Source organism: Myotis lucifugus, unplaced genomic scaffold, assembly GCF_000147115.1.
Source record: "Myotis lucifugus unplaced genomic scaffold, Myoluc2.0 scaffold_365, whole genome shotgun sequence".
Taxonomy (NCBI): Eukaryota; Metazoa; Chordata; class Mammalia; order Chiroptera; family Vespertilionidae; genus Myotis; species Myotis lucifugus.
In genome coordinates, this window is record NW_005871413.1 from 1,068,171 (window position 1) to 1,089,489 (window position 21,319).

Consider the following 21,319-nt stretch of genomic DNA (forward strand, 5'->3'; position numbering starts at 1 on the left):
CCACTTAATACCCGTTCGGGCGTCGTGCGCCCGAGGGCGGGTGTGTGTCTGTTAATTGTGTCCGTCGGGATTGCATCACCAGAACGAAATAAAAGAACAACACATCCCCGTGCTGGAGTGGGGTCTGTTGGGGGCAAACAAAGACAACCAGCCAAATTGTTTAGGGGGCGATCAGGCAGCCAGGCCAGGCCAGGCAGGTGAGCCATCAGGAGCCAGGCAGGTGAGCAGTTAGGAGCCAGTAGTCCCAGATTGCGAGAGGGATGTCCGAGGGATCCCAGATTGGAGAGGTTGCAGGCCAGTCTGAGGGACACACAACCCGTGCACGAATTTAGTGCATCGGGCCACTAGTGTGTGTGTGTGTGTGTGTGTGTGTGTGTGTAAAAAAGGCTAATATAAAAATTGTCCACTTGGGAGTACGACCGGAAGAGCAAGAGTTCCATCGCTCCCTATGATGTGTGCTGACCACCAGGGGCCGGTCCAGAACAAGGCTGGAGAGCAGAGGTGGCGGTGGAGCACTAGTGGAGGGAGAGAAGGAGGGGTCGGGACTAGAGACCCTTCCCATGCACGTATTTCGTGCACCAGGCCTCTAGTGGTAGACTACTAGAATATTCTAGAAAATTATTTTCTAAAATATTACTTTCTGATATTACCTTCATTAGTGTAGAAAAAATGTAATGTGTGCAAGCACTGAGTTCCTAATTCACATACATCAAAAAGTGTTTCTTTTCTAAACCAAAGAATTCATTTGTTCCTTTTAAAAAACTTACATATATTTATTTTTTTTAGAGAGGAAGACAGGAGGAGAGATAGAAACATTAATGATGAGAGAGAATCATTGATCAGTTGCCTCCTGCGCACCCCATACTAGGCAGCAAGCCCACAACTCTGGCATTTGCCCTTGAACAGAATCGTAACTGGAACCTTTCAGTCTGCAGGCCGGTGTTCTATCCACTGGGCCAAACTAGCTACAGACCAACTTGTTCCTTGAGAGCAAGAATCTACCATAGAAAGCAGAAGGCCATAGAGATATTAAAAAATAAAGGAAACAAAACCCTGCGGGTGGAGTAGGAACTCGGAAAGGAAGTCATCCTCACCCAGGGAGGCCAGGTTGCTGTAGTTCTCCAACATCACATCCAGGTACAATTTCCGCTGAGCTGGGTCCAGGCATTCCCACTCCTCCTGAGAGAAATCTATGGCCACATCCCTGAAGGTCAATGGTCCCTGAAAGATAAGAAACATGTACCAAGAGGTCACCAGAAGTGTTCACGTCACCCAACATGAAAACAGTGTAAAGAGAAGAGGTTTGGACCTCGGGGAGTATCCTGAATCACCCAATAAGATAACTCTGCCCCAGTAACATTCTCTGATATGTGTTCTAACACTGACAAATTAGGATGACACATGTCCATTGATCAGGATTCAGATTTTCCTATGTGAGGAAATAAACTTTAAAATTAAGTCATGGCTGTAGTCAGTTTGGCTCAGTGGGCTCAGTGGATAGAGGGTGGGCCTGCAGAATCAAGAGTCGCAGGTTCAATTCCTATCAAGGGCAAAAGCCGGGGTTGCAGGCTCAATGCCAAGTAGGGCGTGTATTGGAGGCAGCCGATCACGAATTCTTTCTCACCATTGTTCTCTCTCTCTCTTCCCCCCTTTCCTCTCTGAAATCAATAAAAATATATTAAAAAATAAATTAATTAAATTAAAGCATGGATACAAGCATATGGATTTCTGAGTGCTGCATTTGCATAGTTCAGGGCCAGTGGGATATATTTCTCAGATGGAAATGCAATGATGGGTTGGAGTTTACGGACTTCTTCTCAAGTTGAAGCAAACCACAGCAAAATGATCTTCTGTAAAGACACAGATTCTGATCCAGGTTCTGAGATGGGGCCTGTGTTTCCACACATGTCCCAAGCTCACTTTTTACTTGTGATGCCAATGTTCCCAAATCATGTGCCATGCTTCTGTATACACAGAAAAAGAAAACACAGTAAATAATTCATATAGAACTTTGAACTAAAAGGTTTTGTTAATGGAATTCAATTCTCATGGAATAGGACAGATAAGAACCACAATCCTAGTTGGAAATTTACTATGAGTAACCTTAGAACAAGATTATTCTGCCTGTTCCAACTGGTATGGCCCAGTGGTTTAGCCAGACCCATTTACCAAGACGTCACTGGTTTGATATCCGATCAGGACACACAAAATTGCTAGCTCAATCCCCAGTGTGGGGTGTGCAGGAGGCTTCTGTTCAATGATTCTCTCTCATCAATGATGTTTCTATCTTTCTCTACCTCTCCCTTCCTTTCTGAAATCCATAAATATACTTGAAAAAAAAAGAAAAAATAACTGAAATAACGTTAACAGTTTAGGCACAGAGACAAACATAAGTATGAAATCAAGATGGTTAGGTGATTCCGTAAATCTCATGAATGTATTTGTGTATGATCCCCTTTTTGTTTTATAAGCACAATAAGGACAGAAACATAAGGATACAAAACAAGTTAGACCTACTGTTTCCTTTGTGTGGTTGTAAATCCTCACCTCCAGAGATTTTTTCCATTGAGTTTTGCAGAGTGGGAGGCAGGGAGGTAGAAGCACAAAAGGGAAAGGGAAAGGGGAAGGGTGAAAGAGAGAGAGAGAGACAGAGAGAGAGAGAGAGAGACATCAATGTGAAAGAGACAGAGACGCATGGGTGGCCTGCCTACCACACGTACCCAGGACCTACTTGCCCTAAACCAGGAATCAAACCCTCCACCAGTGATCCACACCAGCCTGAGGGAACTCATTTTTCTTACTAGTACATTTCTTTCAAAATTCTTATGTATCATTAGTGGAAAGTTATGTTGTAGAAACTTAATGAAACTGAACATACATTAATAATATCATTCTTGGAAACTTTCTAGAAAATACAAAAAGTGATCATGTAGGGTATGTCTCTCATGTGAGTATAGAATATAATGAAAAGTTAAAGAATCAAGGTCTGATTGTTTTAAAAGTCCCATGAAAAAGCCAATGATCTGTAGGAAATAAAAGTAAGTCCTTCATTTTCCAAAGCAAACACAAACTAAGAAGAAGGACATTTCCAGATGTGAATGAGGTCTTTGCACATCTTTCATTAAACCCCTACTATACCCTTGTTCCTGAGAAAGGGAGACTATTAACTCTACAGTGAAGGGAGCATCTCTGCCACGTGATCATCAGGGAGCCTGAGACAATGGGCATCAGGTGACTGAGGCACACGGAAGGTCAGGTCACCACTGCTGTGACATTACTGCCAAAATACCTCAATAAAGAAATCATTATGCGGAAATGATCACAAATTAACATTAATTCTTGCAAGTGTCAACCCACAGGTACCTCTCATGTTCTGTAAGCTAACAGTACATTTAAGTACCAAAACTTTCGCCCTAATCTAGTGAGCAAGTCTCTTCTATTTACTATTTACTCTTCATTAAGAACTTGCTGAGCTATTTTGAACAGTAAAATGTGCATTTTCTTACTCCCGATCATGAGCTGATGCTGCAGCCACTTGAACCTAAAACCTACATTTCCCTTCTTCAAGACACAAGAGCCTCTGACCCCATCCCAAAAGGGATGTTAGACATGGCTGCCTTCCCAGGTGGATCTGTCATAAAAGGGATGTTCTGAATAGTTGAGAGTCATTAATTAAAGGTGGGAATGCTTCCTGACCTTGTGGAGGCTGCATAAAGTGAAGGCAGAGAAGGCTCTGGGAAAAAGGAGAGAAATATAGCCGGGCCAATGAGGCTCAGAGGTAGATTGTTGACCTCTGAACCAGGAGGGCAGGGTTCCATTCCTGGTCAGGGCTCACTCCAGGTTTCAGAATTGATCCCCAGTGAGGGGTGTGGAAGAGGCAGCTGATCAATGATTTTTCTCATTGATGTTTCTATCTCTCTCTCCCTCTCCTTGCCATTCTGAAATCAACAAAAATATATACTAAAAAAGTGAGGGAAATATAGAAACTGCTGACACTATTGGTGGAAGTAGAAAAGCTCTTAATGTGAATGTCACAGGACTTCATGTAACCAAGTCAATCAAGAAAAGAATGTATGGGGTTCGTATCCCACCGCTGCCACCAAAAAAAGAATAAAATAAAAACAAGTAAAAAAAGAAAGAAAAGAATGTATGAAATTAAAGGCTTCAGGCTTCCTGGTTTTAAAACATACTTCAAAGCTTCTGTTATCAAAAAACTATAATGCAGCCCTAGCTGGTATCGCTCAGTGGATAGAGTGCCGAACTGTGAACTGAAAAGTCCCAGGTTTGATTCCTGTCAAGGGCACATGGGCGGGTTGCGGACTTGATCTCCAGTTGGGGACATGTAAGAGGCAGCCTATCAATGATTCTCTCTCCTCATTGATGTTTCTAACTATCTCTTCCTCTCCCTTCCTCTCTGAAATCAATAAAAAATAAAAATAAAAGTTATAAACAAAGAAATGAAAAACCTGTGATACAGACATTACGTGAAATAATGAAGGAAGGTAGAATAAAAGGCCTACATAGACATTCTCCTGGAAAGGTCTAAAGATCTTCACACAGAACGAATTGGGGGAGCAAGAGCGGGGACAGGAAGGGGGGTTTAGGGATGGCAAAGTAGAGGGAAAAGCAGCACTGAGAATGAGCTAGCTGTAGGTCACAGGACACAGTGCAACAGGGGACACAGGCCTGAGGGAAAGACAAATATATCAACAAATGTTAGAGGAAAAGCAAACAGAGCCTCTGACCCCGGACACATCTTTTACCTGAGAAGCAGCCATTTGGTCCTGGTCCTGATGAGATCAGGGTTGTTTCCTCAGGAGACAATGTGTTGAGGAGTCACAGAATGTGCCTTCAAAGGCGTCCCCACAGCCTGTCAATCAGCTCCCCTCACTCAGTCAGAAGGACCTAGAAGGACCTGGAAATGAGGAAAAGGACACCCCCTCCTGTCCTGTGTCACAGGAGAGAGTCAGGAACAATGAGCTCCTACATGGAGACCACACTGAGGTGTTTTTTTCTGTCTTCATGTGTCAAACACTGTCCGGTATTTGCTGGCACCCCGCCCCGGGGGGGGGGGAGACCCTCTCCCTCTCTTGGGCCGGAGAGAAACTGACCTCACCACACTGACGTCCAGAAACCCCCCCACCCCGGTGGAAAGTCCCTGCCGGACAAACGGCTCCTGGAAATGGCCAAAACCGCAGGACAGACCGCAGGTTTCACCTGACCCCGGACAACCCCCACTGCCACCAGTTTCTGCCAGCATCAAAACTTGCCCCTGCTCCAGTCTGGCGCGGCTTCTCCTGCTCCCCTCTCCGAGCTGGTGAACCCGCCCGTGTGCTCCCAATAAAGCCTGTTTAATCCGGTCTCTGTTTGGACTCACGGTTTTTTCCTGGCGGCGGCGTAAAACCTAATAAACACTTCCACAAACTCCTACAGGAAGGAGCACATGTGCTGCTCTGCTGAACCCCAACCCCACAGAGCACCCCTTACCTCCCCTGAACAAAGCCTGCCCTGGGGGCCCTGACCGGCATCTTTAACTAGTTGCCTCCTCGGCCTCCCAAGCTGCCCCAGAGCTGTTTTCAGGGGCGCTGGGTACAAGACACCAGACCCAGCAGCCCTGAGACCTGCGGGGAGCGGGAGGGGGAGAAGCAGGAACTTCTACACGTGCAGGTTTCCCAGGTGGTTTTCGGTTCTCTTTCCCAGGAAATTACAGAGAATAGATCTTCATGCTAAAGCCTTTGCGGTGGGCCTAGGAGGGGGGTGCAGACCCCCAGGCCGGGAGCCATCCGGGCTCTTTGGGCGGAAAGCGCCAGGCGGGGGGAGGGGCGCAAAGGTCGGGAACCCCCTGACCCAGACTCTCAGCCCCGCGGGGAGGACCGGCGGCCCCGGGAACGGTTTTCAGCGGGAAAACCGCGCGGCAGGCGGTGGCCACAGCCACAGGCGGAGAGACCCCGGGCCGGGGCCTCCGTTTCCTCCCAAAGGCACGTGGCGTCCGCACCGCGCAGCCTCCCGGGACGCGGACTCACCGCTGAGAGAGGCTCGGGGGCGGGGACCCCAACAAGGACTTCAGCGCCGGCGGCGCCCTCAGCCTTCCCTGCGGGGAGGGGCACGGGGAGCGTCAGCTTTAAAGACAAACACCCTCCTCAGGGGAGCCCCCACCTTCCCCTCCACAGCTGCTTTCCGCGTCTGCAAGGAACTGCGCATGCGCCTCCCTGCGGGGTGGGCGGGGCCAGAGCCTGAGCTGAGTGACTCTGCGATGGGGGCGGGGCCGAGCCCGGCGGCCAGGCCTGTGCAGGGACAGAGGGAGGGAGGGACGGGCAGGAGCGAGGGGGCAGCTCTGGGTCTCTGCTGCTCCTCCCACAGTGACAGCCCTTCCTGGGCGAGTTTCCCACGTCTTTGTCAGGGTTTTGGCTGGTGACGCGGATGCGAAAGGATTCACAAGGGAGAGAAGAGACAGGAGCAGAGGGAGGGCGTTTATTTTACTTCTTTAAAGGGAGGAAAGGGCCAGGTGCCCTCTGATGGCACAAGGCACCCCAGATAGAGGGGCTGTTCCTTTATTAGGGTGCTAGCGAGTAAATGGCAGCTGTGGCAAAAGCATAAAGAGGGGAGGAGGAATCTGGAATTCACACAGAAGTTTCCCAGCTCCCAGAGGCTGTGCTTAGAGCTATGGCTGGTCTGCCCTTCAGCTGCAGGTGTCCCAGGGAGGGGTCTTTCCCAGGATCTTCACAAGCCGGGAGCACATTCTTACAGTGAAGTTACAGGGAATTCAAAAGGCGTGCAGATTGGGTTTGAAACCAGAAACTTTCTGCCTCTGATTTTCCTGGATCCTTAAACCCTCAGTGAGGAGGGGGGAGGGGAAGGGCAGCCTGCTCTCTCAGCCCCTCCCTGTCTCCCCATCTGAAGGGAGAGGCAGCTTGAGTTAGGGAAGCAGGTGGATGGGGGTGTCAGAGAGAGACATAGATATCCATTCATGGTTAGGCTCTTGATGAGATAAGGTACCATCCATCAAGTCGGAAACATTTTAATTTACGTATTTTTTAAAAATATATTTTATTGATTTTTTTACAGAGAGGAAGGGAGAGGGATAGACAGTTAGAAACATCGATGAGCGAGAAACATCGATCAGCTGCCTCCTGCACGCCCCCTACTGGGAATGTGCCCCAGCCAAGGTACATGCCCTTGACGGGAATCGAACCTGGGACCCTTCAGTCCGCAGGCCGACGCTCTATCCACTGAGCCAAACCGGTTAGGGCTTAATTTACGAATTTTTTTAAGGGCTGCAATTTTCTAGTTGTAAGTTGTGGTCTGTGAAGTCTGCGTTCTGGAAATGCATTTTTAAATGAATATTTTGACTTTAGTAGTCCCTATAACCTAGTTAAATGGACATTGATATTAATATAGAATGTCGCCTGTTAGTTTTCCTTATATTTGGGAAACAAAACAATTTAAAATCAACAATATTTAAAACAGTTATAAGAATAATAACTATTATCAGTTTACTTAAACCCATCACCATTTTTGTTTATTTTTATTATTTTTCCAGTATTTTCATAAATAGAGGTATTCACTTCAGTGTTATAAATCTTTATTTACTTTAAAGATATGACCTGTTTAGAAACCTATAATTTAGAGTAAACCAGACAAAAGGATTATGTTTAAACTATGTATTTAATTGCTTTAGACCAATAAAATATCACCCCTCAGTATTGCCACCCGAAGCCAAAAAACACCACATATACTAAACAGATAAACACATACAGACAATCCATTCTACACAGATGGGAAAAAGAGTTGTACATTGAAAATGACACAGCAGCCCCCAACCGGTTTGGCTCAGTGGATAGAGCGTCGGCCTGCGGACTCAAGGGTCCCAGGTTCGATTCCAGTCAGGGGCATGTACCTTGGTTGCAGGCACATACCCAGTAGGGAGTGTGCAGGAGGCAGCTGATCGATGTTTCTAACTCTCTATGTTTCTAACTCTCTATCCCTCTCCGTTCCTCTCTGTAAAAAATCAATATAATGTATTTTTTAAAAAAGAAAAAGAAAATGACACAGCAATGCTTAAGTAAACAGATACAAATAAACTGAAAGGTCTTCCTTAATATGTCCAAGTGTTCTACACAATAAATTGATTACCTAGTCAATGAAATTTTGACTGTAATTTAAGCAAAAGATATTCAGGAGAGGCAAAATATTTCAAATATAGGAAAGTTGGAAGATTCATTTTTTGACAGTGAAAAACATTTTACAAAGCAAGACCAAGTGTTCGAAGCTACCCATTGTCTTTACTATCAGAGAAGTGTAAACAAGGAGTGCAGAATGCTGGTGAACCTTGAGGCCTGGCAAGGGCCAGAGCTATGCACAGATTGTTTAGTGGAGACAATAGTAGCTCAAGCAATTTCCTGACCAAATAGTCTCAGAGTAAATCTTAATTAATATTTACTGACCTTTAAGATAGTCTGTCTGTTACCAGAATTGCCTGCCTAAGGGCTATGTGTATCCAAAATTGAATAAAAGGTTGGCAAGGCCTGGATACCGGTGGAAGTCCTTCCACTTGCGTTGGACTTTCCACCTGGCCCCCATTATTTCCAAATTATTATTTCTTATCTTGTCTCTGTCATTTGCACGTGGCCCTCCTCCAGATCCCGAACCCTGAACCACACAGGACGTGGCTCACACAAGTAAGCAAGTGGATGTGATCCTGGATTACCACATGTACATACACCAATGGAACGGAGGGGAATACCCTGACATAAAACCTGATGAAGCCTTACCTGCATCAAACCGAGCCTTCTCTGTGCCAGAGGATACAATCCACAGAGGCAAATGCAGCCACCAGAAATGATGTATTAAAAGTGATCTCCACCCTAGCTGGTTTGGCTCAGTGGATAGAGCGTCAGCCTGCGAACTGAAAGGTCCCAGGTTTGATTCCAGTCAAGGGCACATGCCTGGTTTGTGGGCTTGATCCCCAGTGGGGGACTTGCAGGAGGCAGCCAATCCATGATTCTCTCTCATCATGGATGTTTCTCTCTCTCTCCCTCTTCCTTCCTCTCTGAAAACAATAATATATATATATATATATATATATATATATATATATATATATATATATCTCCAACTTTCAGACATTCCTGTGTATTTCCTCCTTAAAATTGATAATGGAATGAAACGCCCTCTGGTAGTGATGTCTGCTTGTGAACATTCTTCTCCATTCCCAATGGTGAAGTTTGGAAGTCAGTGACCAGTGACTCACAGTTAGCTTCAAATATATTATGAAAGCACTTGTGTGTTGGAAACTAACAGTTGAAAATGGTTATGTCAGGACCTAATTCCCCTCCCCTGCCCTACCCCCCAGGCCATGCAGGCAGATATTGGTTATGAGGCTGAAGTAACTCTGTAGGAACTGAGATCTCAGTGAGAGGCTGGAGGAGGGGAGGAGCTTGAACCAAGAACATGACTGCAATTGGAATTCATGTAAGCACTTTCACTAAACAAAGAGTTGCAATGGTCTGTGTGAGGATGAAGAACTAGAAGGTGAAACCACAACTCTCCCTGAGTAGATGGGCAATTTCATACTCACACCAGCAGCCTTTCTTGCTGACTTCCTCATTCTCTACGGAGACCAAGACTCAACATGGCTGAGTTCCAGAGTGTTTCAGAGGGACACGACCTGGGATATGAGACTTGGATGACTAAGATATATGATCATTTAGGACAATAGCATTGCTTAAAAATAAACCTTTGCCGAAACCGGTTTGGCTCAGTGGATAGAGCGTCGACCTGCGGACTGAAGGGTCCCAGGTTCGATTCCGGTCAAGGGCATGTACCTGGGTTGCGGGCACATCCCCAGTAGGAGATGTGCAGGAGGCAGCTGATCGATGTTTCTCTCTCATGGATGTTTCTAACTCTCTATCTCTCTCCCTTCCTCTCTGTAAGAAATCAATAAAATATATTTAAAATAAATAAATAAATAAATAAATAAATATAAACCTTTTAAAGAAAATTGTTATAAACTGCATTACTAAAATAAATGTTGTGTCTAACACTTGAATTAAATTACCTGGAATACAGTTTTTTCACTACACACGTTATTATTTCATCAAGAATTTGAATATAACACTTATTCCAAAATAAACACATCAAAAATAAACATTGCTGATTTACCTCAGAAAAAGTAATTGACTATCCTTCCTTGATAATATTATCCAAAGAAAATTTCAAGAATATGTACAGACAGGGTATTCTATCTCCTTTTATAAGGACCCCACTTCTATCAGAATAGGACCCCACTCTTGTGACCTCATATAACCTTAATGACCTCCCTGAACCCCCTATCTCCAAATACAGACATATTGGGGGTTAGGCCTTCAAAATACCCATTGTGAGGGGACACAATTCAGTCCTTAAGAGCGATTCAAGTTAATTATCTGCTATATAAAACCACCCCAAAACAGATTATCTTAATGCAACAATACTTCAGTATTTCTTATGAGTCTATGGCAGTGATGGCGAACCTTTTGAGCTCGGCGTGTCAACATTTTGAAAAACCCTAACTTAACTCTGGTGCCATGTCACATATAGAAATTTTTTGATATTTGCAACCATAGTAAAACACTTATATTTTTTATATTTATTTTATATATTTAAATGCCATTTAACAAAGAAAAATCAACCCAAAAAATGAGTTCGCGTGTCACCTCTGACACGCGTGTCATAACTTCGCCATCACTGGTCTATGGGTTGGCCAGGTGGTTCTTCTGCTTCATGTGCTATTGGCAAAAGTTTTTTCCCTAGATCAAAACATGATTTCCCAAAACAAAACAAAAAAACACCATTTTCTGACCTTCCAGACTTCCATGTTATTCCTTCACTTGCAGCATCCACTAACAAGTCTCCTTCCAGTCAGTCAGTCCCAAGGCCATGTCACATGCATTACGTTTTTAATAGGGAGCACCTCAATCTCAGGAACTCTTTTCTCTTACAACTAGTCTTTGTTGTGAAATAAAACACCCAAAGTTTAATGGCTTAAATCAACCAAAATTCATCATTGCACGTAATTCCGGGGTGGCTGAGCCCTGTGTGCCTGAGGGAGGCAACCAATTGGTGTCTCTCTCATATCAGTTTCTTTCTCTCTACCCACTATCCCTCCCATTCTCGCTAAGATCAATGGAAATATCCTTGGATAAGGATTTTAAAGAGAAACTTTGTTTATTTATTTATTTATTTATTTATTTATTTTAAAAATATATTTTATTGATTTTGTTACAGAGAGGAAGGGCGAGAGATAGAGAGCCAGAAACATCAATGAGAGAGAAACATCGATCAGCTGCCTCCTGCACATCTCCCACTGGGGATGTGCCCGCAACCCAGGTACATGCCCCTGACCGGAATCAAACCCGGGACCCTTCAGTCCGCAAGCCGACGCTCTATCCACTGAGCCAAACCAGTTTCGGCTGTTTTTTTTAATATTTTATTGATTTAAGAGAGGGGGAAAGAAACATCAATGATGAGAGAGAATCAATGTTCCACTGACTCCTACATGCCCTCTATTGGGGATTGAAGGGGAAAGCCAGGGCATGTGCCCTGACCAGGAATCTAACCTGACCTCCTGGTTGATAGGTCAATGCTCATCCACCAAGCAAGGGAGGCCTGGCCTGCGGGGATCAGGCTGAAACCAGCTCTTCTACATCCCCTGAGGGGTCTCGAATTGTGAGAGAGTGCAGGCCAGATGGAAGGACCCCACCGATGCACAATCGGGGCCTGAGAGAGCCCTCAGGAGGGCTAAAGGGCGTGTCTGGCCCATCTTGTCCAGGCCCGATCGGCCAGACCCCAGCACCAAGCTAATCTACCGGTCAGAGCGTCTGCCCCTTGGTGGTCAATGCACATCATAGCGACCGGTTGAAAGAATGGTCGGACACTTAGCATATATAAGAACATAACCCATTTGACCACTCCCTGACTCACGAATCCATTTCTTGTTTTGTTTTCTATTTCTGAACGACCTGTCATGTATGGGTAACAAACCTGACAAATATATACACTGAAGAAGACACTGGGACATATTTTTAGCTCAAGAATCATTAATTCTGGCCGAAACTGGTTTGGCTCAGTGGATAGAGCGTCGGCCTACGGACTGAGGGGTCCCGGGTTCGATTCCGGTCAAGGGCATGTGCCTTGGTTGAGGGCACGTCCCCAGTGGGAGATGTGCAGGAGGCAGCTGATCGATGTTTCTCTCTCATCGATGTTTCTGGCTCTCTGTCTCTCTCCCTTCCTCTCTGTAAAAAATCAATAAAATATATTTTAAAAAAAAGAATCATTAATTCTGGCGCTAGCAGGTGTCGCTCACTGGATACAGCATTGGCTCGTGGACTGAGAGTCCTGGCTTTGATTCCGTTAAAGGGACATACCTACCTTACAGGCCCTTGCAGGAGGCTACCAATCGATGTGTCTCTCCAACAAAGACATTTCTCTCTGTGTCTGTCCCCCTTCCTTTCACTCTTTCTAAAAATCAATGAAAAATGGCCTCAGGTGAGGATTCACAACAACAAAAAGATTCATTAATTTTGTCCTGGCCAAGGAGTAACTTAGCTGGTGGAACGTCATCCCAATGTGCCAGGATTGCAAGTTCAAGCCCAGATTGGGGCACATCCAGGGGTCACAAATAAATAGCAAGAAAGGAATGTCATTAATTCTGCAACAGTTTGTATGGTGGCACATTCTCTGTAATGTAAGCATAAAAAGAAGTAAAACCATTGATCAAATATCCAATAATTACATATCCCTTTATAACCACAATTTTTACCACGAAATGTGTTAGTGAGCATCAAATGTGACGTATGTTTCATTGAAAAAGATTCCATCTATAGACAAACAGGAGGACATTCTCTGCGTAGTGAGTAGACATGAGTGGGAGTAAGCTGAGTCCTGGGAGCTTTTTTTCTTTTTTTTTTTTTGTCCAAAAGCAATGTATCTTCCAGACTTTCGATCTATCTCAGCATAAGCATTTAATTATTAAAAATAGCCAAACCGGTTTGGCTCAGTGGATAGAGCGTCGGCTTGCGGACTGAAAGGTCCCAGGTTCGAATCCGGTCAAGGGCATGTACCTTGGTTGCGGGCACATCCCCAGTAGGAGGTGTGCAGGAGGCAGCTGGTCGATGTTTCTCTCTCATCAATATTTCTAACTCTCTATACCTCTCCCTTCTTCTCTGTAAAAAAATCAATAAAAAATATTTTTAAAAAGAATAATAATAAAAAAATAATAAAACCTGCCCAGATGACATGGCTCAGTGGTTGAGCATAGGACTATGAACCAGAAGACGGGGTTCCATTCCTGGTCAGGGCACATGCCCCGGTTGAGGGCTCCATCCCAGTATGGGGTATGAAGGAGGCAGGGGATCCATGATTCTCACCATTGATGTTTCAATCTCGCTCACCATCTCCCTTCCTCTCTGCATTCAATAAAATTTTGTTTAAATTTTTAAAAAAGATAAAATAAAATCTTATAAAATACTAGGATAAAATACTTTAAATTTTTTAAAAACTCATATTATTTCTCAGAAAACCAGGAGTCCCTCCATTGGAAATAAGCTTTTAGAAATATCTGTGGTACATACAGATGTGATCAGCTTGATAAAAACTCAACCACCACAATCTTCAGAATTTCCACAGAAAACAGAATAATGAATATTAGGTTATTTCAAGTTTAAAATTATTTTGGGTTTAAATGATGCCACTAAAAACTTGAAAGCTAGATTTCCTGTTTCCTTTTATGTTCAAATAAGGAAATTAACCTCCTTACCACATGTCTCTTCATGAAGCAGTAACATGCAACTTGGCCACAGGTTTTGGTGAGGTGATCATGTTGAGAAGGGGTGTCTATTCACACATGGACTAGAGCCTGCAAGTACGCTCTGGAATATCAGCCAGGTTGGTCAGTAAGGACAGCTTAGGAGCCCCATCTGGATGCCCTGAGAGCTCTACACAAACCAGGAAATAAGAGACTACAAGTGCAGTGATGTATTAATGTACACAAATGTGCAGGAACCTATGGAAAAAACAACCAAAAGAAAACACACACACACACACACACACACACACACACACACCCCAAAACTGATAGAAGAAACACCTTTGCCTGATTTTATAAATGCATCTGAGGTTACAGAATAGAATTACGGCATTTCTGAGTCAAAAGTATTAATAACTGTTAACAAAATGCAAAGTTCAGAGATAGAACTAAGGTTAAAAGAGGGGTTTTAAATGACATAATTAGTGTTAAAATGTATCATGAATGTGATTTTTGAACAGTAAGCATTTATTATTCTCTGTACCTCCTTCTCACAAAAAAACCTTGGTGTTCAGCTAGGGCCCTGCCATGGTCTCGGGTTCCTCTAGAAAGAATGACCAACATAAGGCTACATTCAGGAAAGTGAGACTAAAACCTGTTTAACATGGGCTAATCCCACTCCAATAAAGAAGTTAACGGGATAACACTGAGAAATGCTTAAGGTTTCCAATGAAAATCAGGACAAGAAAAAATCATTCCAATTACAAAGTACACAGATGCCAATTTGTGGTATTCCGAAAATTCATATTCATATTGAAAACTATAAATGTCAGCATGAGAACTTGAATGATAGGCTATCTACTTCATAAAAATAAAGCAAAATATTCACCAAATTCTGACGTCAATCATTGCATTAGTGAATACCAAACAACTGAGCAGAAGCTACAGGAGCTTGAGGGGGTGATGTGGGACAGGAAGAGCTTGATATGCTGTGGTCATAGCAGTACAAAAAGAATGGCAGTGCCCTAGCCAGTTTGGCTCAGTGGATAGAGCGTCGGCCTGCGAACTGAAAGGTCCCAGGTTCGATTCTGGTCAAGGGCACATGCCCAGGTTTTGGGCTCCATCCCCACTAGGGGGCTTGTAGGAGACAGCTGACCCATGATTCTCTCTCATCATGGATGTTTCTATCTCCCCATTCCTTCCTCTCTGAGATCAATAAAAAAATTTTTTTTAAAAAAAAAGAATGGCATCCTAGAAGACAGAGTGAAAAAGCAGAGAGGAACAGGAAATGGGAAATGAAAGTAATAGAATTAATTTTTGTGAGTCCAGCTAGCAGTGGAGCCTGGGAAAGGCGTCCTCTTCCTACATTGTAGAGTTCATGCCAATTCTGAATCCTGGGTACAACAATGTCACTGCTATTGCAATATTCCTCTTCATTATGGAAAACCTATTACACAGACAGCACTGTCTTGAGTGTACTACCATTCACCTAAACATCAAAACCACAAATGGACATGCCCTCATAAAGTTTTCATCTGAACACATTAGCACAGAAAAGGAAGTAACTTTGATGACGTCATTTATAAAACTCAAGAACTATCTTAAAAGATTCATTCAGCCGAAACCGGTTTGGCTCATTGGATAGAGCGTTGGCTTGCGGACTATTCCTCTTAATTATGGAAAACCTATTACACAGACAGCACTGTCTTGAGTGTACTACCATTCACTTAAACATCAAAACCACAAATGCACATGCCCTCATAAAGTTTTCATCTGAACACATTGGCACAGAAAAGGAAGTAACTTTGATGACATCATTTATAAAACTCAAGAACTATCTTAAAAGATTCATTCAATAGTGTACATCTCTAATAGAATAAAATGTGCACCTCACAATGTATCCAATAGTCCATGAAATTGTGCATAAGGGAAGTCCATGTAATATAAAACAGCTCACAGATCTCTAAGGCAGAAACAATCAACCCCATGATTTCACTCATACACCAGGAATAACATATAGCAGTACCAAGTGATATGGGAACAGAATCACATTAATATTTCCTTTTCCAAATACTTGAAATCATTTCAATTTTAAATATGTAACACTCTAATTGTACATATGGAAACATCAATTCTTTTGATATATTCAAGTATAGAAATATTACCTAATTATATTTAAAGTTGGGAGTACACTGTGTGATAAACTTTCTGATTTAGAGCAATACCTGAAAGGCATTTTGGCTACGTATATAGTGTGCATTCAGTGATACTTTAAAATTCATAATCAATTACATACTTGGGTGAAGTTTTTACATTTTAAAGTCACTTTAAGGAATAAATTCCTTGGACTTTTGTAAACTATATATTTTGAACAAAAGTCCTCTCTCCTATATCATGAATGTAGAATTCCTACTAATTACAATCCCTAATATTGACTGAGGCAGTAGGTCCAACTATATGATTTCCCACATTCTTCAGTTTTAAGGTTTCCTGCTAGAATGAATACCAATGTGAGGAATAAGCTATGGATGCTGATTAAAGATTTTAGGACAATGTTTTACATTTGTATTGATTCTCTCCAGTATGAATGCTGATGTCGGGTAAGGTTTGCATACTGAGTAAACTTTGTCACATTCTTTATATCTGTTGAGCTTCTATCCAGTAATAATTATCAGATGTTGTATGACATATAAACGTAGACCCTTTGACATATACCTCATAATTTGTAAGACCTTATTTTATCACTCTCAATGATAAATCATGGTTAAATCTTTGGATGAAAACTTTGTACTATTGCTCTTTCTCTTTAGAATGATTCCTAAAATGTTGAGTAGGTTAGACCTCAGGTTAAAGGCTTTCTCAAACTTTTTAGTGTAAGGATTCCCTCCACTATAGAAATTTCTGTTATTCGGTACATGTTGAGCTGTGGGTAAAAGATCTTGCACATGCTCTACGTTTTTTGTTTTTTTTTTAAAAAAAAAATATATTTTATTGATTTTTTAGAGAGGAAGGGAGAGGGAGAGTTAGAAACATCGATGAGAGAGAAACATTGATCAGCTGCCTCCTGCACACTCGCCACTGGGGACGTGGCCGCAACCAAGGTACATGCCCTTGACCTGAATCAAACCTGGGACCCTTGAGTCTGCAGGCCGACGCTCTATCCACTGAGCCAAACCGGTCAGGGCTGCTCTACGTTTTCAAGGACTCTCTTTAGTATGAAGTCTCTCAGGTACAGTAAGACATGAATGGCTTTTAAAGGCTTTTCTACATTTTTCACATTCATAAGGCTTCTTTCCAGTATGAGTTCTGTGATGTTCAGTAACTTCTCAGAGCTGGTAAAGGACTTACAACAATCCTCACATCTTCTCTCAAGTACGAACTCTGCTGTGCAGTAAGGCTGGAACACGGATGAGAGACTGTGTTATATTTTCTATATTTATAAGGCTTCTCTCCAGAATGAACTCTCTGATGCTTACCAAGGCTTGAGGAGCTGCCAAAGGATTTGCCACATTCTCTACAATTACCTGGTATAAGGTTTCTCTCCAGTGTGAACTCTCTGATGATTAATAAGGGATGAGGACTTGCTAAAGGCTTTGCCACATTCTCTACATTTGTAAGGATTCTCTCCAGTGTGAACTCTCTGATGATATCCAAGGTTTGAGGGATGGCTAAAGGCTTTGCCACATTCTCTACATGTGTAAGGCTTTACTCCAGTGTGAATTCTCTGATGTGCAGTAAGGTTTGAGGAGCTCCTAAAGGGTTTACCACATTCTCTACATTTGTAAGGTTTCTCTCCAGTGTGAATTCTCTGATGAATCGTAAGGGCTGAGGTCTGGTTAAAGGCTTTGCCACATTCTGTACACTTATAAGGCTTCTCTCCAGTATGAACTCTCTGATGTTTATTAAGGTTTGCGGACTCCCTGAATGCTTTGCCACATTCTGTACATTTATAAGGCTTCTCTCCAGTATGAATACGGTTATGTTTAATAAGATTTGTACGGCTGATAAAGGCTTTGCCACATTCTCTACATTTATGAGGCTTCTTTTCAGTGTGAATTCTCTGATGGGTAGTAAGGTATGAGGACCTGCTAAAGAATTTGCCACATTCTCTACATCTGTAAGGTTTCTCTCCAGTGTGAATTCTCTGATGAAGCAGAAGAGTTGAGGACTGGGTAAAGGCTTTGCCACATTCTGTACATTTGTAAGGCTTCTGTCCAGTATGAATACTCTGATGATGATTACGGGAGGAGGACTGGTTAAAGGCTTTGCCACATTCTCTGCATTTGTAAGGTTTCTCTCCAGTGTGAATTCTCTGATGAACAATAAGTTTTGAGGGTTGGCTAAAGGCTTTGCCACATTCTGAACATTTGTAAGGCTTTTGTTCTATAAGATTTCTATGACGTTGAGTATGTTTTGAGGACTGACTAAAGTCTTTTCCATTTTCCCAGAGTTTGTCAAGTTTTGCCCTAGCATGAATTCTTCCCTCATGTACAGTAAGAGTTAAATGACATTTAAAGGCTTTGCCACATGCTTTACATTTGTAAGGCTTGTCTCCAGTCTGAATTCTTTCATTTAGAGTACAACCTGAAGGCCAATTGGATGTTTGAATAGAATTTTTACATGTATAATGTTTTTCTCCACTATGGATTTCTTTCATTCTATTTAGGCTGATTATTTGACTGATGATTCTACCACATGAATTACCTGGGTAAGCCTGCTCCCTAGCCTGAATATTCACTTGTTCAGTGTAATTTGAAGATTCCTGAAAAGATTTGACACATCTACTTCCTTTGTGTGTCTTTTCCACAATATCAAATAATTGACCCATATGATGATTGGACATTTGGTCAAAGACTTTTCCACTTTTATAATGGTCCTCTGAAAAATCAATTCTCCGTTGATTATTAAGATATGACTCTTGCTTAAAGTTTTTCCAATGTTCGTTCCATTGATAACTTGCATCTTCATTATATTGACTCTGCTGGTAATGGGAGATAGAAAGGCCTTTAGTGACAGTTACAAGTTCAAGAAACATGTACACTTGTTGCCTAAGAACCATTTTGTGATACTCATTAAACTATGAAAGTCGTTTAAAACAGCACTGTAAATTTACTGAAATTATAGACAAAACATAAAAATAAAATTGTTTGAGGAAGAATAATGAATCCTTGTTTAAAACATTGCCAAATTGCCCTATCTGGTTTGGCTCAGTGGATACAACATCGGCCTGCGGACTGAGGGGTCCCAGGTTCAATTCCGGTCAAGGGCATGTACTTTGGTTAGGGGCGCATACCCAGTTGCGGGTGTGCAGGAGGCAGCTGATCGATGTTTCTCTCTCTCAATATTTCTAACTCTCTATCACTCTCCCTTCCTCTCCTTAAAAAATCAATAAAAAATATTTTAAAAAAAACATTGCCAAATTGTCCAGCCAGCAGGGCTCAGTAGTTGAGCATTGACATATGAAACAGATCATGGTTCAATTTTCCATGAGGGCACATGCCCGGGTTTCAGGTTAGGTCCAAAAAGAGGCATGTAGGAGGCACCAATCAATGATTTTCTCTCATTATTTTTTTAAATAAGTTTTTATTGATTTCAGAGAGGAAGGAAGAGGAAGAGATACAGAAACATCAACAAGGAGAGAGAAACATTGATTTGATGCCTCCTGCATGTCCCCTACTGAGGACTGAGCCCGTAACCCAGGCATATGTGCTTGACTTGAATAGAACTTGAGACCTTTCAGTCCACAGGCCAACACTCTATCCACTGAACCAAACCAGCTAGGGCTGTCTCTCATAATTGATATTTCTCTCTCTCCCTCTCCTTTCCTTTCTGAAATCAATAAAAATATATATATTTCAAAGTAGTAAGATTGTCAAATTGAGCAGTTTTTAATTTTATAGGAACATTATAAATATCTAAATTTTATAAATGAATGAAAGTTTAATCCCACCCTACATTTTAAACAATTCTAATCATTATTTACACCACAGACTGTGTTAGCTCCTAGTTTTCCAGATTTCCTTTCTAAGGATACATAACAGCAAAAAGCTGTTTCAACTATCAGGTGCGGAAACACACTGATCTGTCAATGTAACTGACTTTAAAGTGGGAAGTTTCCCAAATGCATAGTACACTTGACCTCTTTAGTTAACAAGAACTGTATTATGAATAACCGTTCCAGGTAAGTTCAGTTTATACTAACATTCTCTTCTCATCACATTCTTTGTCAAATTCCTAGGCTTTCATTAAGTGTACATTGTCAAAACCACACCTTTTATATCTTACCAGAATAATTTCAGAGAATAAATCTTGAATTCCAGGCTTTAGGAAAAAGGCCTGGTCATCTTCAGATGACATAGCTGAAAGAAAACGAATTTTTAGTTTTGTGGTTTTTTAAAAATATATTTTATTGATTTTTTACAGAGAGGATGGGAGAGGGATAGAGAGTTAGAAACATGGATGAGAGAGAAACATCGATCAGCTGCCTCCTGCACACCCCCTACTGGGGATGTGCCCGCAACCAAGGTACATGCCCTTGACCGGAATCGAACCTGGGACCCCCCCAGTCTGCAGGCCGAAGCTCTATCCACTGAGCCAAACCGGTCAGGGCAAATTTTTAGTTTTGACAATCAGATGAGTGCACTTTGAAATTACCAGCAAGTATAGACCAAATGACATTTTTGAGTACTCCAAGAGCCAGTGAAGGATTCAAAGAAAGCTCAAGATAGGTACAATGAGGAAAAGTCAAGATAGGTACAATGAGGAAAAGTCCCATCAAACAGGAACAAAGAATTGCTTACATTTGCCAATGATACCTGCATTATCAAAACACTCCCACCTCCCAGTTTCTGAGAGAGAGAGAGAGAGATATGAGGGAAGTACATGTTCAACGATCTATGAGGGAAGTACATGTTCAACGATCTCCTTGTTTAGAAGCATCTTGCATAACAAGTGTCTGTTGTGAATGATACAGAGTGCGAACAGAATGGCGGTACACGGTGAGTGCCCTGTAGCGGCTGCTACAAATAAAAAATCAGAAATTGTTCGAGCACCACAAAGACTGTGGTACTGAAGATGTATATAAAGCCTGGAAAGATACCGTGGGCCTGAGAAAGAAACAGAGAACATTTCTAACTGGGAAATGAAACAAACAACTGAACCAAGAATACAGATCCTGAAAAGAGTGTTGACTGTGTGGGAAGCCGCCTATTGTCTTCACTAGCAGAGAGGTGTGCACAAGGAGCCTGAAATGCTGGTGACCCTTAAGCCCTGGCTAAGGTCAGAGCTATGCACCAACTGTTTTGTTGAGACAATGGTAGCTGAAGTAACTTCCAGACCAGATAGTCATGTAAATCCTTACTGATAAGATAGTCTATCTGTTACTGGAAATTGCCTGCCTAAGGGCTACAGGAGTATCCCAAACTGAATAGAAGGATGGCAAGTCCTGAGCACAAGTGGAGTCCTCCCACTAGAGTTGGGGTCCGGCCTTGCCCCCCATTTCCAAATATATTTCCTGTCTCGTCTCTGTCATTTTCA

The 21,319-nt window shown here is 42.5% G+C and overlaps 1 protein-coding gene and 1 pseudogene across 12 annotated transcripts in view; both read right to left on the reverse strand.

Annotated features, from left to right (window-relative positions):
• The window catches only part of LOC102426853 (zinc finger protein 345-like), a 51,866-nt gene that overhangs the window by 23,208 nt on the left and 7,339 nt on the right, over window positions 1-21,319 (reverse strand). For 3 of the 12 annotated variants that reach the window (XM_023764951.1, XM_023764941.1, XM_023764949.1), the window contains exon 2: window positions 1,095-1,221. Coding sequence is in view for 7 of the 12 variants with exons in the window: in XM_023764941.1 (XP_023620709.1) it covers window positions 1,095-1,128 (34 nt within the window). In the remaining 5 variants the exon portion in view is untranslated. The other 9 variants (XM_023764952.1, XM_023764939.1, XM_023764943.1 and 6 more) reach the window with 8 other exon arrangements.
• LOC111828433 overlaps window positions 16,934-21,319 on the reverse strand; it is an 11,728-nt pseudogene continuing 7,342 nt past the window's right edge.